Genomic DNA, 14,611 nt, shown 5'->3' with positions numbered 1-14,611 from the left:
CTAAAAATGACTGTATGCTATTTCATAGAGTGCTATTTCTATTCTATTTCATAGAATGCTATTTCATATTTTAAATATACCACATTCTTTAGTAAAGCCATTTACCTTTTGAACCTTCTCAATGATAAATGGCTATTTAAAAAAATTTGTAATTTCTTCCTTTGTCCACAAAAATATAGATTGCTCGTCAACCCAATATGGGAGAATGGAATGAAAATTAAATCCTTTAAGCCATGAATCCTTAAGATTCATGAAACAACCAGGGAAATGTTTTATTTTTATTAAGTGAATAACAGGAACATGAGAATAGTCAAATCAGTTTTAATTTTGAGGACTATTTTAATTGTTGTCATATATAACATCAGAAAGTTTCTCAACTATTCTCTAATTTTGGGGTACATGCATACATTTTAGCAATAGTGTTGAATTTTTATTAGGAGATTATCAGGGATTGAGTTTACTGTAAGTTTAATGACAATTCTCAACTGGAAAGTGGTTGAGGGCCCTGCAGTTCACCTAATTTTGTAATTAGAAAATGAAAGAGAAACCAATCCTAGTGTTTACATGACACAACACGATTTTGTATCTTTTCTACTGCCACTTTTTATTTTATTTAGTGTCACTTTTTAGAGAACCAATTTGCTCATAAAACTTGTCCAAGTATTCTGAGAAATAATGGTGTATTTTTGTCCAGAGCCCAGAGAGTAGGAAAGGAAATTAGAATGTTAAGCAATATTAACTCCTCCAAAAGAGACACCCAAATACCCTGCGTGGGAGATGACTTATTTTTACTACAAGCCACAAAGATCCCTGCAATGGTTACTATATTTTTGCTTCTCTCTCCTTTTTTTTTTTTTTTTTAAGAGGGAGTCTCGCTCTGTCACCCAGGCTGGAGTGCAGTGCCGCGATCTCAGCTCACAGCAACCTCCGCCTCCAGAGTTCAAGTGATTCTCTTGCATCAGCCTCCCCAGTAGATGGGATTACAGGCACCCACCACCACGCCCAGATAATTTTTGTATTTTTAGTAGAGACGGGGGTTTTACCATGTTGACCTGGCTGGTCTTGAACTCCTGACCTCAAGTGATCAGCCTTCCTCGGACCCCCTAAGTGTTGGGATTGCAGGTGTGAGCCACTGTGCCCAGCCAGCTTCTCTCTTTTTACAAAGACATGCATGTATTCCTGCATCACAAATTCATAGACTACAGGACAAAATTATCCACGAATGCCACAAATTACAAGTAGAACAATTCTATAAGAAATAAAACTTTGTAAATAGAAATTATTTTAAGCTTCCAAGTGTAATGATTCAAGTTCACAAAGGCTAAGAGAAGGGATGCTACAATAAAATACACTTCCCAGTACACCCTTAGGCTTTTAAATTGTGGTCTCTTATAAAATGGGGCAAAATATTATCTATCATAGTTATACAATTACACCTTAATAACGGCACAATATTTCCCTTAGATGATATCTATTTTCTTCTTATGAATTAGGTCAAGAACTGTTTGACATTATTCAATAACATATTTGTGATTCCTCAACTAACAGGTCAGAATTCAAGTCTAAAGAAAAAAATCAGCTCTTCCCAGTTATCTAAACTAATCATCCTTGCATAATATGAGTCCTTAGTGATATTCATCAATATGATCTTTCTAAATATATATTTTCCTACTTTCTCATTGCTAAGAAATACCATTGAATTCTTATCTGCTATTGTATTTTACCGCTTCCTTTCTTCTTTGCTGGTGGAAAGAACAAACCATTGAAAAAAAATGGAATTGTAAACTGGGATAATTTATCTGTTTTAACAAAAAACTACTCAACTATATTTCATGGCAATACTTTAAATATGGTCTAAATTTCCAACCTGAAATAAATCACTTCTTCCTCTGACAACACAAGCTGGAAAATCTGGAAATGGCTCCCTAATGTAAAACTTTAAAAAATAGAATACAAATTACTTCAATCAATTTCTTATCAGATGTTCAGTCCTTTTAAAAAAGAAAATCCCTGTTCCCTTTCTCTTCCCTTTCAGAGAACTCAGAGCTCCCGCAGGAACTCAGTCTCTGACATGTATGCTTTTACCACAAGGGGGCACTGTTGAATGATGCTAATCATCTCCCATTAGCAATTCCAGGGACAAGTCCTGAATCTTCCAAAGTTTAGAGACTTGTACCCTCAGTCCTTTGGAAATGCCTATACTTCTTCCCCATGCCAATATTTTCTTGGAAATTAATATCCAAATAATCTAAAATTCTAACAGAAAGTTAAATATTATGGATTCATGAAACACCCAGGAAAATATTTTTATTAAGGGAATGATAACAAGAACATGAGAATATTCAAGTTAGTTTAATATTGAAGATTATTTTCATTATTTTCATATGTAACATCACCAAGTTTACCACATATGCTCTAATCTCTGGGTATGTGCATACGTTTTAGAAATAACACTGAATTTTTATTAGAAGATTATCAGGGATTGAGTGTACTGGAAGTCTGATGACAAGATCACTTTGTATGTGATTGAGAGTGCATAAGTGAAACAATGAAAAAGTGGGGGAAAAGAAGTTTGATTTAAAAAAGCAGCCAAACTCAAGAGATATAAATATTACCCTGGGCTCTTACAAAAATAAGTAACACATCTACTGCAATTTAGTCCCAACATTTGGTTAACACCTCATATCCAAATTAAGTCAACAACAGGTGAATATTTCCCCTTGACTTTGCAGATGCAATGTAGAAGACTACCTCTAACCATATCTACCATAAATTCTTCCCTGCAGCAGAGCTAGCTCCACTGCCATGTTGCCCATCCGTTGACTGAGTTTTACTATTACTTTACCCTGCGACTATGGGGTTAGGACCTGACAAAAAGAGGGGAAAGAGGAAAATATCAAAGAGATTTTTAGAGAAAATACAAAACCAAGAATTTTAAATTGGGTAACTTTCTAAGTCCTGTTTTAAGAGCCCCAGCTTTGATCAAATGAGAAACATGCTCACATAGGCGACTGACAAAGAGTTTTAAAATTAAAACATGGCTGGGCATGGTGACTTATGCCTATAATCCCAGTGCTTTGGGAGGCCAAAATGGGAGAATTGCTTGAGGCCAGGAGTTCCATACTAGCCTGGGCAACACAGTAAGATCCTATCTCAAAAAAAAAAAAAAAGATTAAAACATGAACCAAATGAAAGATTTCCTTTTGCTATGGAGGAAGCAAGACATATACCAAGACTTTCCACTGTAATTGAATCTTTGACAGAAAATTTAATTTTGAAAATAGCAGTGGAGTAAAACTTGTTATTTCCAAATCTATAAAGAACTTTCCTGTAGTGGATAATGCATGTAATGCCTGGTACCATGCTGGCTTATATATAGTCAGCATGAAATACGTGTTTGAAATAAAAACAGAAGGGAAAAATAAGTAAACCATTTTCACTCCTTTCTCTTTGGTACCCATTTTCTAATCCAGCACGACACCTTTCCATACTCCAACCAAGGAAACAAAATAGGAAGAAAAAAGGAGGGGAGATGGTCCTCAGAGAAAAGGAATTTCTGAAACTCTTTATACTTCATTTCAAATGTATATTTCAAATGGATATGCTCTCTCTCTCCACCAAAAATCAACAGAGACGTTAAGAACTTGCCAAATGTCACAAAGCAATCTAGAAGGCCTGAATTAACAAAACAGAACAAACAATAAAGCTTGTTAAGCCACTAAAATGGATACTTCAAGTTATAGAATGTACCCTGATTTTTGTAGAAGTACAGTGAGTCTTATTTAATTGGAATGATTCACATGTGGAATAGACCAAAAGTAGAAGGCCAAATTAAAAGACCTCAAAAAAGCTCTGTCTGTGATTTTGTGAGTATAGAATGTTAGCATGTTTTCTATACAGATTCTCAAAATCCAATTACATAGTAAATAATCAGTGTGCCTAAATAATAACTACTAGTGAAACCATGTATTTAAGCCCATTATTTACAAAATTAAGAAAACCAGTATGGATGGATGGCTGCTCCAAATATCCTAAAGTCAAAAGTATTTCTAAAGGTTAATAAAAGGATTAATATTTCATATCAAAAGTCTAAAAATAAAAATTGCCATTAGCATTTAGTGATAAAAAGTAAATGTAATGAAAGATTATTCTTAAAATGAAGCAGGATGAGGCACATAGTAATTAACTGCCTTCCTTGCACACCTCCAGGGAATTTCAACTTTGCCCTGGGAATGTATGTGTGTCAGAGACAGAGAGAGAGAGAGAGAGAGGGAGGAGAGACTGTGTCACTCACCTCTGTGTCTCTGAACTTATCTTCATAGTCCAATCTGTCCTTCTCTACAGCTGTCAGTTTCAACTTCAAGTTAGATATTTCAGCCATCAGATCCAACTTCTGAGTTTCTAAGGATGTCCTACTTAGAAGCTCCTATTAGAATTTAAGAGATACATTCAAAAAGTCTATTATAAACAGGCGCATGTGAATTTACCTCATTTATGATCGCATAAAGCAGCACCTATCAAGTACAGGATTTAGTAAAGTATAATTACTGAATATACACACTTTTAAAAAATTATTCACTTGAGGCTGGGCACAGTGGCTCACGTCTATAATCCCAGCACTTTGGGAGGCCGAGGCAGGCAGATCGCTTGAGGTCAGGAGTTTGAGACCAGCCTGGACAGTATGGTGAAACCCTGTCTCTACTAAAAATACAAAAATTTGCCAGGCATAGTGGTGGGGGCCTGTAATCCCAGCTACTTGAGAGGCTGAGGCAGGAGAATTACTTGAACCCAGGAGGCGGAGGTTACAGTGAGCCGAGATCGCACCATTGCACTCCAGCCTGGGCAACAGACTGAGATTCTGTCTCAAAAATAAAATAAAATAAAATAAAGAACTATTCACTTTAGTTACCCTCCTTTGAACAGAAATAAGCACATGTCAGTTTACTGAGACATATGTCGTGTAGATACACATGCATAACCATATATATATATACTTCAATCTGATGATAACACTGATGATGATGATACTATGTTTGCTATATGCCAGGCACCAGTTGTGACAAATACTATTTCAATCCTCACAAAAAACTTATCAGGTAGAAATTCTTATTATCCTTAATCAAAAGATGAGGAAACGTAGTAACAGAGAGGTTAGGAACTTGCCTAATGTCATACAGGGAAAAAGAAAAAATAAAAACACAGCAGGAATGGAAACCTATGAGTTTTGCTCAAGTGCATACTCCATCCACGACCTTACAGAGCCTCCCCTATATGTTAGATATTTTCTTTTCTAATCTTGTGGGTACATAGTAGGAATATACATTTATGGGGTACATGTTTTGATACAGGCATGCAATGTGTGATAATCACATCATGGAAACGGGGTCTCCATCTTCTCAAGCATTTATCCTTTGTGTTACGAACAATCCAGTTATATTCTTATTTTCAAATGTACAATTAAATTATTATTGACTATAGTCACCCTGACATGCTACTAAATATTAGGCCTTATTCATGGAAACTATTATTTTGTACCCCTTCGCCATCCTCCACCTCTCCCTTCATCCCCCACTACCCTACCCAGAGTATGGTAACCACCCCTCTACTCTCTATCTCCATGGGTTCAATTGTTTTATTTTTAGATCCCACAAATGAGAACATGAGGTGTTTGTTTTTCTGTGCTTGGCTCTTATTTTACACATAATGACCTTCAGTTCCATTCATGTTGTTGCACATGACTGAATCTCATGCTTTTTTATAGCGGAATAGTACTCCATTGTGTATAAGTACCACATTTTCTTTATCCAGTCATTTGTTGATGGACATTTAGGTTGCTTCCAAATCTTGGTGGCTGTGAACAGAGCTGCAGCAAACACGAGGGCACAGATATTTCTTCGATATACTGATTTCCTTTCCTTTGGGTATATAGCCAGCAGTGGCATTGCTGGATCACACGGTAGCTCTATTTTTAGTTTTTTGAGGAACCTCCAAACTGTTCTCCAAAGTAGTTGTATGAATTTACATTCCCACCAACCGTGTACAAGGGTTCCCTTTTCTTCACATCTTTGCCAGCATTTGTCACTGCCTGTCTTTTGGATAAAAGCCATTTTAGCTGGGGTGAGATAGTATCTCATTATAGTTTTGATTTGCATTTCTCTGATGATCAGTGGTGTTGAGCACCTTTTCATATGTCTGTTTGCCATTTGTATGCCTTCTGTTGAGAAATGTCTATTCAAATATTTTACCCATTTTTAAATTGGATTATTAGATTTTTTTACTATTATATTTTTTCTTAGTTATAAAAGATATGCTATGGGTGAGAGGAAACCATCTGAATGCAAAAAAAGAAAATTAAAATAAGCCACAATCCTATTGACATTTTGCTCCAGATTCTAATTACATAAACTCTATTGTGTGCACATGTTTTGAGATTCTGCTACTCTCAATTCTTTTTTTTTTTTAAATGTGCTGGTCTAAATGAATCAAGAAACTTACTGCTGCATCAGAGCAAACACAACACAGAAATGCAGCATCTCAAATAGTTCAGCAGGGAAATCCCATCTCGGATATGGCCTCTGCACGCACCTGCTGCAGCATTTCTTCTGTGGCATTCAACTTCTCTCTGTGCTCTTCAAGACAAAACTCCAAATCTCGAATCTTCTCTCCCTGAGCCTCCACCTGGTCTGTTAACACACTTACCTGTATTTAGAGCAAAATAATGCAATGAGTGAAAAAGGATTTGGGTCCCACTGCATACGTTATTTCTCTAAATGGAACAAAAAAAGGAATGATCCTACCACTCATACGGTTATAAAGAAAAAAAATCTGAGAAGTACCAAGAAGACAGTGGTCCTTCACATTTCTATTTATATGTTGCTATTTGATTTAAGGAGGCCTATACAATTTGGAGAAAATTCGTGTAGATTAGGAATATACAATACTTTTTGGTTAAAGCTACTTCAACCATTTAAGAGAGACAGCATGCACAGAAGTTACATTTTTTGGGGGCAGCATGGAGATAGTATAAGAGATGAAACAAAGTTAATGTTTGAAATAGAAATTATCAAAAATTTGATGCTTCAAGAAGAATAAGAAAAAGAACCCAGCGGGGGATGCGGGGGAGAAGTAGCATTCATGGTGGCTCACGCCTGTAATCCCAGCACTTTGGGAGGCTGAGGCAGGCATATCACTTTGAAGTCAGGAGTTCAAGACCAGCCTGGCCAACACAGTGAAACCCCGTCTCTACTAAAAATACAAAATTAGCTGGCTGTGGGGCATGTGCCTGTAATCCCAGTTACTCGGGAGGCTGAGGCAGGAGAATCGCTTGAACCTGGGAGGTGGAGGTTGCAGTGAGCCAAGATTGTGCCACTGCACTCCCGGCTGGGTGACAGAGCAAGACTCCATCCAAAACAAAAACAAAAACAAAAACAAAAACAAAAACAAAACCCAGGGAATTCAAATTCCATGAGCTCTTTGAAGATGACACAGATCATAGATGCATTCAAAGTCAGGGGGCAACTCAATATACCCAAAGGTGCATGAGGAGCTGTTGGGCTAGTCCTTCAACTCTAGTGCTTATAGCAGATCTTTGAGTTTTTCCTCAATAATCATCACCCAGTAAGTATATTTCAATTCATTTTGCTCAATATACCAAAGAAAAATGTTTGTCAAGCATTTAAAACATGATGAAGAAGCAAACTCAAATTTAGCCCACAAGGAGGGTTCTAGTCATTGTTGTGTTTTGTCTCACACAGGGTATCATTTTTAAAATTGAAAAATTAAATATATTTACTCAGATTTCAGATTCAGAAATATAAACTTACATATATACAGATTTTATGCTATATTCATATATCTGAATTTCTGCTATATATTAAAATATATTTAAAAATCAGATCCAGCGAAGCGTGGTGCTGCACACCTGTAATCCCAGCTACTTGAGGGGCTGAGGTAGGAGGCTTGCTTGAGCCTAGGAGTTCAAGACTAGCCTGGGCAATGTAACAAGACCCTGCCTCCAAAAAAAAAAAAAATAGAACAGATCAGACAACATGATGCCTGTATTCAGACTGGCCCTGGAAGAGCTGATGATGATTGATGGCAGCTCCTTCTAAACTGGGTGTAAACACCATCATTCTGCCCCAGTCCTCACCACTCCCTATTGTGCACAGATGGCTTACCAGGCTTATTTCTATTAGCAGTCTGGTTGCTGCAAGCAATCTGAATTTGCCATCCCAATTTAAAAGTCTTTGCAAGTATGCTGCAAGGAAAGAACAGTATTTAAAAATCACGTGCCTGAAGAACGAGGGATTCTTTATCGTTTTCTAAACGTGCCAGCCTTTCTTGATACACATCTCCGTTCCCAGGTAGGTGTCCATTTGCCTGAAAAAGGAAGTAATATGGGTAAGGCTGATCTTCTCTAAGAATGATATATTGTAGATAAATGAAAATCACAAGTGTTCTTAGTCCAAGGGGCCTGAACTGAATCTGCACAGCTGTCACTGTCAAACAGAAAATACAAGAATGCAATTTGGTTCATTTACCACAGAAGAGGTCAGACAGGCATATTAAGCATATAGGCATGTTTTTGCCAAAGTAAACAATTTCTTATCAAGCAGAAAATAATGACCCACAAGGAACAGTGGATACTGGTATTCCTCACTTGGAGCAGACACACACCCAGGGGCAGGCAAAGCTTTGTGAGTAGGTAGGGGGCACCCCTGGCTGTTGAGGTCTGTCTCTCTTCCTCCAAAAGCTTAAACACTCAGGCCACAGTGACTTCCCCTGATAGTGCCGACTAGCCTCACTTATCTGCATTTTAACACTTTCTGTCCTGATCTTATTAACTTGTGAGTTTGCTTCTTTGTATAATGTTACCTTCTACTCCAAGGCAGAGCCTATAATTTGTTTTGTAATCTCCCCAGCGTCTGGCTCAGTGCTCTGCATATATTGATGCTTACTTACTATTTCTTCCCCTCCCTCCTGCCCCCCACACTTTTTTTTAAAAAATCATGTTTCGGTATATTTATTCGTGGTATAAATGCCAAAGGAAGTATAGATTGAGAAACAACGCATAGATTGTTTCTTCCTCAGCTGTCTCACATGAAAGTCACGAAAAAGACACACGAAGAGGCTCACAAAGAACAGAAAACCTAAAAACACCATTTTGAAACGTATGTAGTGGCATAAGTGGTGTCTCTCATAATCTCAGCATAACCATAAGATAATGTAATCCCAATAGAATTTCCTGATTGTTCATTCAAATACAATAGAAATAAAAGCCAGCTGAAATCCGAAAGTGTTAGATGGGGCCACCCAGGGTTCAACTGAAAAAGAAAATAATACCTTCAGATTTAGAACCAGAAAAAATACAAACTGTATAACTTTACTGCCCAGGGCACATCTGATGTGACATCTACTGTTTTTCCAGAATTAACTGATACCATTGTTCTATCTTTCCAATAAATGCAGTTTCCAGTATCAATTCTTGGAATAATAAAAGTCATGTGTTGGGAAGGGGAAAAAAAAAAAAAACGACTTGAATGAAAAGGAAAATTTCAGAATGTTTTTTCTAAAAACTTTAGCATACTGAATACATTTTCCAAAAGGCCACTAAGAATCAGAGGCTAATTTAGTAAGGGTGCAATGCATATTTAGAGTGGATTAAAATTTTAAAATCAGCTGCTTTGCCACATACCTCTACAATTACCACGGCATAATTCTGCTCATATTGTTAACTGAAGTGCCCAGCATTAAATTACAAGTATTATGAAGAGTGTGATGGAGTGGCCTGGACAACTTCCATTCCTGGGGACTAACATAAAAATAAATTGTGCATAACTTCTCGAGGGCAGTTTTTTGGAAAAGAGCCAGGATGAATAATGCATGTTCTCAATCTTAAGAAAGTGCCAAGACAGGCCCCGTAGACCTTTAAATTCCTTATTTTCATTATGGACATTAACAGGCATCTGTTTTTAAAATCCCATACAAGTAACAATATTTTAGAAACAGATACATTTCAGTAAGTAGAAAAAAACTGCTGTTTAGTGAGGACAAAAAGTAAAACTGGCCAAGGGTGTTGGTGCACGCCTGTAATTCCAGCACTTTGGGAGGCTGAGAATTGTGTGAGCCCAGAGGTTTGAGGCCAGCATAGGCAACATGGCAAGACCCTATCTCTTAAAATAAAAAAAAAAAAGAAAAAGAAAAAGAAAAAAAACTTAGCCAAGCTTGGTAGTGTGCGCCTGTGGTCCTAGTTACTCTGGAGACTGAGAGAGGAGGATCACGTGAGCCTGGGAGGTGGAGGCTACAGTGAGCCATGTTTGCACCACTGCACTCCAGCCTGGGCAACAAAGCAAGACTGTCTTAAGCAAAACCAAACAAAACTGATCTTCTGGTTGGAGGAAATTATAGCAAGAGGAGAGCAGTGTTTCCTCCCAAGCTACTTTGTATGATATGGAAGTGAGGTGTTCCAAAACCAGTTCTCCTAATTAGCCCCAAATAGAAACAGATACTGAAAATTGACTCACAATGAGCATATTTATGTTTCTCAATTCTGTATTGATACTTACAAGCACTCATAATGCTCAAGGGTAGTTTAGTATATTAAAACTCACTATCGGAACATAAAGGAAAATTTAAGAGCAACCAATGCTATATATCCTTGTGTTAAGTAGGTAAAGACTGTTCTGTCCGCATGTGTTTATATTTCTGCCAATTTTGTTTCCTTTGCATTAAGAATGTTGGCAGTAAGATCCACTAGGTAAATACCCTATTGTCTCTATTCTTCCTTTACTCTCATATTCTACCTACCAGGTCACTCAAAACCTCCCCATATATGGCATGCTCTTTCACACACTACTTTTATTCCTTCTGCACGGACCGTCTTTTCCCACCCTTTCTTCTTCTTTCCCCATTCCTTAAGGTCCACCTCTATCAGGGCTTGGTCTGTGAAGTCTTCCTTGAATTCACTGTTTGCTATATGCCAGCGACAGTATCTAGATGAACCTTCATTACAGCAGGCATTACTCTGAATGCACTAAGGTTAGACTTGACTGCATACATGTCTCTGTCTTCTAATAGACTCTGCATTCTTCGCAAGTAGATTTGCCTTGGCATGTGACATACAGTGGGTGATAACTAAATGTCTGTTGAATGGAAGAATGACGATAGGTGTTCAATAAACACTGGTTGAATAAAAGATGACTGCAGGTTTGATTTTGATCTGCCCTTCTTGCTTCTCAGTGGGCCTTTATTTATGTGTCCTCTATAATCTGGAACGCACTCCATGGTTGATCTCTATCCAGACTGGCTCCTTTCTCCTCCTGTACTCTCTCTTCCCACTATGTTTAGGAGGTGATCTCAGAGCCTTTGTAATGGACAATAGTTAAGGCCATCTTGCGTGAGCTCCCTTAGACACTTTCTTCCTCAGTGCATAATAGTATAATATATATTACCTCTTATTTCTTTCCTTTCTTTCTTCCTGCAGGCTTGGGAGAACTGATTCTTAACTCCTTCCTGAAAGCTCATCATTCCACTTCTAGTTTGGAGCCTTGATTTCCTGTTTTGCTGGGACCTGTAATTCCCACTTCTACTTACCATTTTCCATTTCTTCCTTTTAATGAGTTTTCTTCCATTTTCCTTTACAACAACTATCCCAAGGTTTTGTACCCAACACTCTACTCACCTCCCACTCCTCCCTCTCAGATCAATCCATCTTTCATAACCCATTTCTACCTCCTCCTCTTTACATGGTGCCATTCTCCTTTCCCCATCTACGGGCTGACCTTCTGGGTCTTGTCTTAAACTGTGCTCTTTAATGTTTCATCATATTCTGCCTCAGGTAGATGACTAATAATTTTATGTGAGTTGGTCACTCAGCCTAAGTTTCTCAGTGCAAAACTGTCTTATGTTTCTTTTGATTCTTCCATGGTGCTTGTAAAATCCTGAGCATGTAACTTAAAATGTATTTAAGTATAAACTCTTGTTGAGTTGATCTGACTTCCACAGCATATTAGAGAAGCCTAAATCACTTTACCTTTCTACTTTAGCTCATGGTGCAACCCCTTATTGACCACATTCAATCCAGCTAAGTCGAAATTGGAGTCAACTTGCGGATTTCAACAGTACAGTATCCAACCAATAGCGTGTATGCAGTCAGGGGGGAGATATAACTCAACTGTAACATTGGTATTTTGATTTAATTAAGGAACTTATGGCCTCTGCCAGGTTTTCCTGGCACAATGGGGAGAAACACATCTAAAACACTTTATCCCTCATAGAATTACAGAATCTTAGAGCCAGCCAGGAACCTCACCTGGAAAACGAATTCCCTGACTCTACATGGCAGGTGCTACACATAACATTAGAACACCATCTACTTTTCCCTTCACCATCTAAGTGGAAAGCCTTCTATTTATTTATTTATTTATTTATTTATTTATTTATTTATTTATTTATTTTTTGCAGTTGCAAGATTTAATATAGTGAAAACAGAGCTCCCACACAACGGGAGGGGACCCAAAGGGGGTTGCCACTGCTGGTTCGAATGCCTGGTTTATATCCCGATCATTGTCCCTCCCCCTGTGTTCTCAGGTGATAGATGATTTGATTATTTCTTTACCTCCTGCTTTTAGCCTAATTGGTATTTTAGTGAGCTCTCTTTACTACCTGACTGGTCGGGTGTGAGCTCAGTTACAAGCCCCATATTTAGAGGTGGGTGCGGTCACCTTCCCCAGCTAGAAAGCCTTCTTTTTATATCAACTTCCTTTTAATTATGAAGTATTACAATCAAGCATAAAGACATAATAAATGTTAACATCTTTCCTTTGTGTCTGTTTAAAAAATGTTTTTTATTACAGAAAATTTCAAATAGATTTAAAGTAGAGAAATGCACGTGATGAAACCCCATGCACTCGCCATTCCATTTCAATAGTTATTACTTCACGGAAGGTAGGAGTCTCACCCGCTGTTTTTACTTATAACATCATGCTGTGTTTTCCTTTGATTTTCTGGGTTCTGTTGGTTTGCATTGGTCTACAGTTGTCTTTCCTGTTTCCCCTTTGTTTCGCTTTGTTCTTTCCTGAGCTCTGCTGTCCTGTCTAAATCCAAAATCAACATACAAGCAGTGATTTGCCATGATTATGCTTATTTATTTTATAAAACAGAAACTAATTTTGAGTGTAATATTCCTAAATCAGAATGGTAAGTACCTAAATTAAAATGGGGAAAAGAAAACAGCCCCCTTTTTAAGGTCAACAAATGTTAAAGCATAGCTGGATTAGTAACACTGCATATACACAAATACACGCACACACCACATTCCAGCCAGTCATTACACTTATTTTTAAACCTAGTTATTAAAATTGTCACGCAGTCTTGATTTCATAACTCTGTTTTTAAACATTCACTATCAAGAAAGGAAGAGTAAGGCTCAGTCCATGAAATCTCCTGTAAGTAAACATTAACTCTAGTTACCAGAAGAAATAATTACTATGACAGCATTTTGTACTCAGAATTATACCTCTGCCATGCATGCAAACATTTACTGCATGCCTGCTCTCCACTAGACTCTGAACTATGAGGAGAGATTGAGATAAGACTTGAATCCTTCAGCCATGAAGAGCACTGTCATACTGCATTCGAGTTCAATACCATAATAAGGCATCTTACACCACTACTGTCCAAAGAGTCAAAGAACATGACATCAATGATGCTGGAAACCAAGCAACCAGGCAGTGGCAGTACTCCGCTCCCCTGTCCTCTCACTGGATGTGATGGAATGAGGGCATGAGCTTTGCAGTGGGCAAGGGAGGGGGTACATGTTTAGACTACAATATAACCCTAGTCATAGGTATACATCTAAGTCCCCTGAATTTGGGAAGGACAGAGAAAAAAGAAGGTCCCAGTGTCCCTAGAAGTAAAGCCCCAGCTCCTGTCTCAGTACAGCAGCAACTTCATTCATTCAATATCTTCATTCACTCATTTATTCAACATTTGTTGAAAGCCAGCAACATGTGACAGGATACAAAGATCTAGAGAAGGAATCTGTCTTCTACTTTGGGAAGGATAACATGAGACCAAGAAAAAGTCCCTATTGTTCTTGTCACTTTTGCTTTCTTAACTCAATTTCCTAAAGGAACAGGGAAACCTCTTTCCATTCAATCCTAACAAATACCAGTGGCCTAGGATTTCATGAAAAGCACATCTTTTACCTCTGTAAACTAAGAATTCTGCTGATTTGTTCAATTTGTTTTTCTGTGTCTGTAAACACTTTCCATGGGAGTTTACTTGAAGACTAAGGGGAAAACTGCCTTAATTTTAGCTAGGATGTCTCAGTGAGGCACCGAATAATTCAAGATAATTGTGATCACATACTGGATACAATCTTAAGATGTACCTTGTTTGCCAAGACCTGAGAAAACATTTCCTGGAGGCACAGATGAAAAGCAAAGCTGGTCAGAAAGCAGCAGGGATCGGAGGGTGGTAGGACGGGGACTGCTTCGTGGGGCTGGGAGTCGGGGACTCAGGGAGAACAGCCAGCAGCCCTGCAGAGAGCATGTCCCATGGCTGAACTCTTTTAAGTTATGAGTATTTTTATTTTTATAGCAACTTTTAA

At 37.9% G+C, this 14,611-nt stretch overlaps 1 protein-coding gene across 16 annotated transcripts in view; it reads right to left on the bottom strand.

Annotated features, from left to right (window-relative positions):
• The window catches only part of LOC129483216 (liprin-beta-1), a 179,389-nt gene that overhangs the window by 45,992 nt on the left and 118,786 nt on the right, over positions 1 to 14,611 (bottom strand). For all 16 annotated transcript variants that reach the window (XM_063640301.1, XM_063640315.1, XM_055280280.2 and 13 more), the window contains 3 exons: positions 8,293 to 8,379; positions 6,586 to 6,699; positions 4,295 to 4,426 (listed from right to left, as the gene is read on the bottom strand). In XM_063640301.1, coding sequence (XP_063496371.1) covers positions 4,295 to 4,426; positions 6,586 to 6,699; positions 8,293 to 8,379 — 333 coding nt within the window. The remainder of the gene's footprint in view (positions 1 to 4,294; positions 4,427 to 6,585; positions 6,700 to 8,292; positions 8,380 to 14,611) is intronic.

Source organism: Symphalangus syndactylus, chromosome 5 (assembly GCF_028878055.3).
Source record: "Symphalangus syndactylus isolate Jambi chromosome 5, NHGRI_mSymSyn1-v2.1_pri, whole genome shotgun sequence".
NCBI classification, from domain to species: Eukaryota; Metazoa; Chordata; class Mammalia; order Primates; family Hylobatidae; genus Symphalangus; species Symphalangus syndactylus.
The sequence above is the reverse complement of the archived record's forward strand: the minus strand, read 5'-3'. Positions and strand labels throughout refer to the sequence as shown.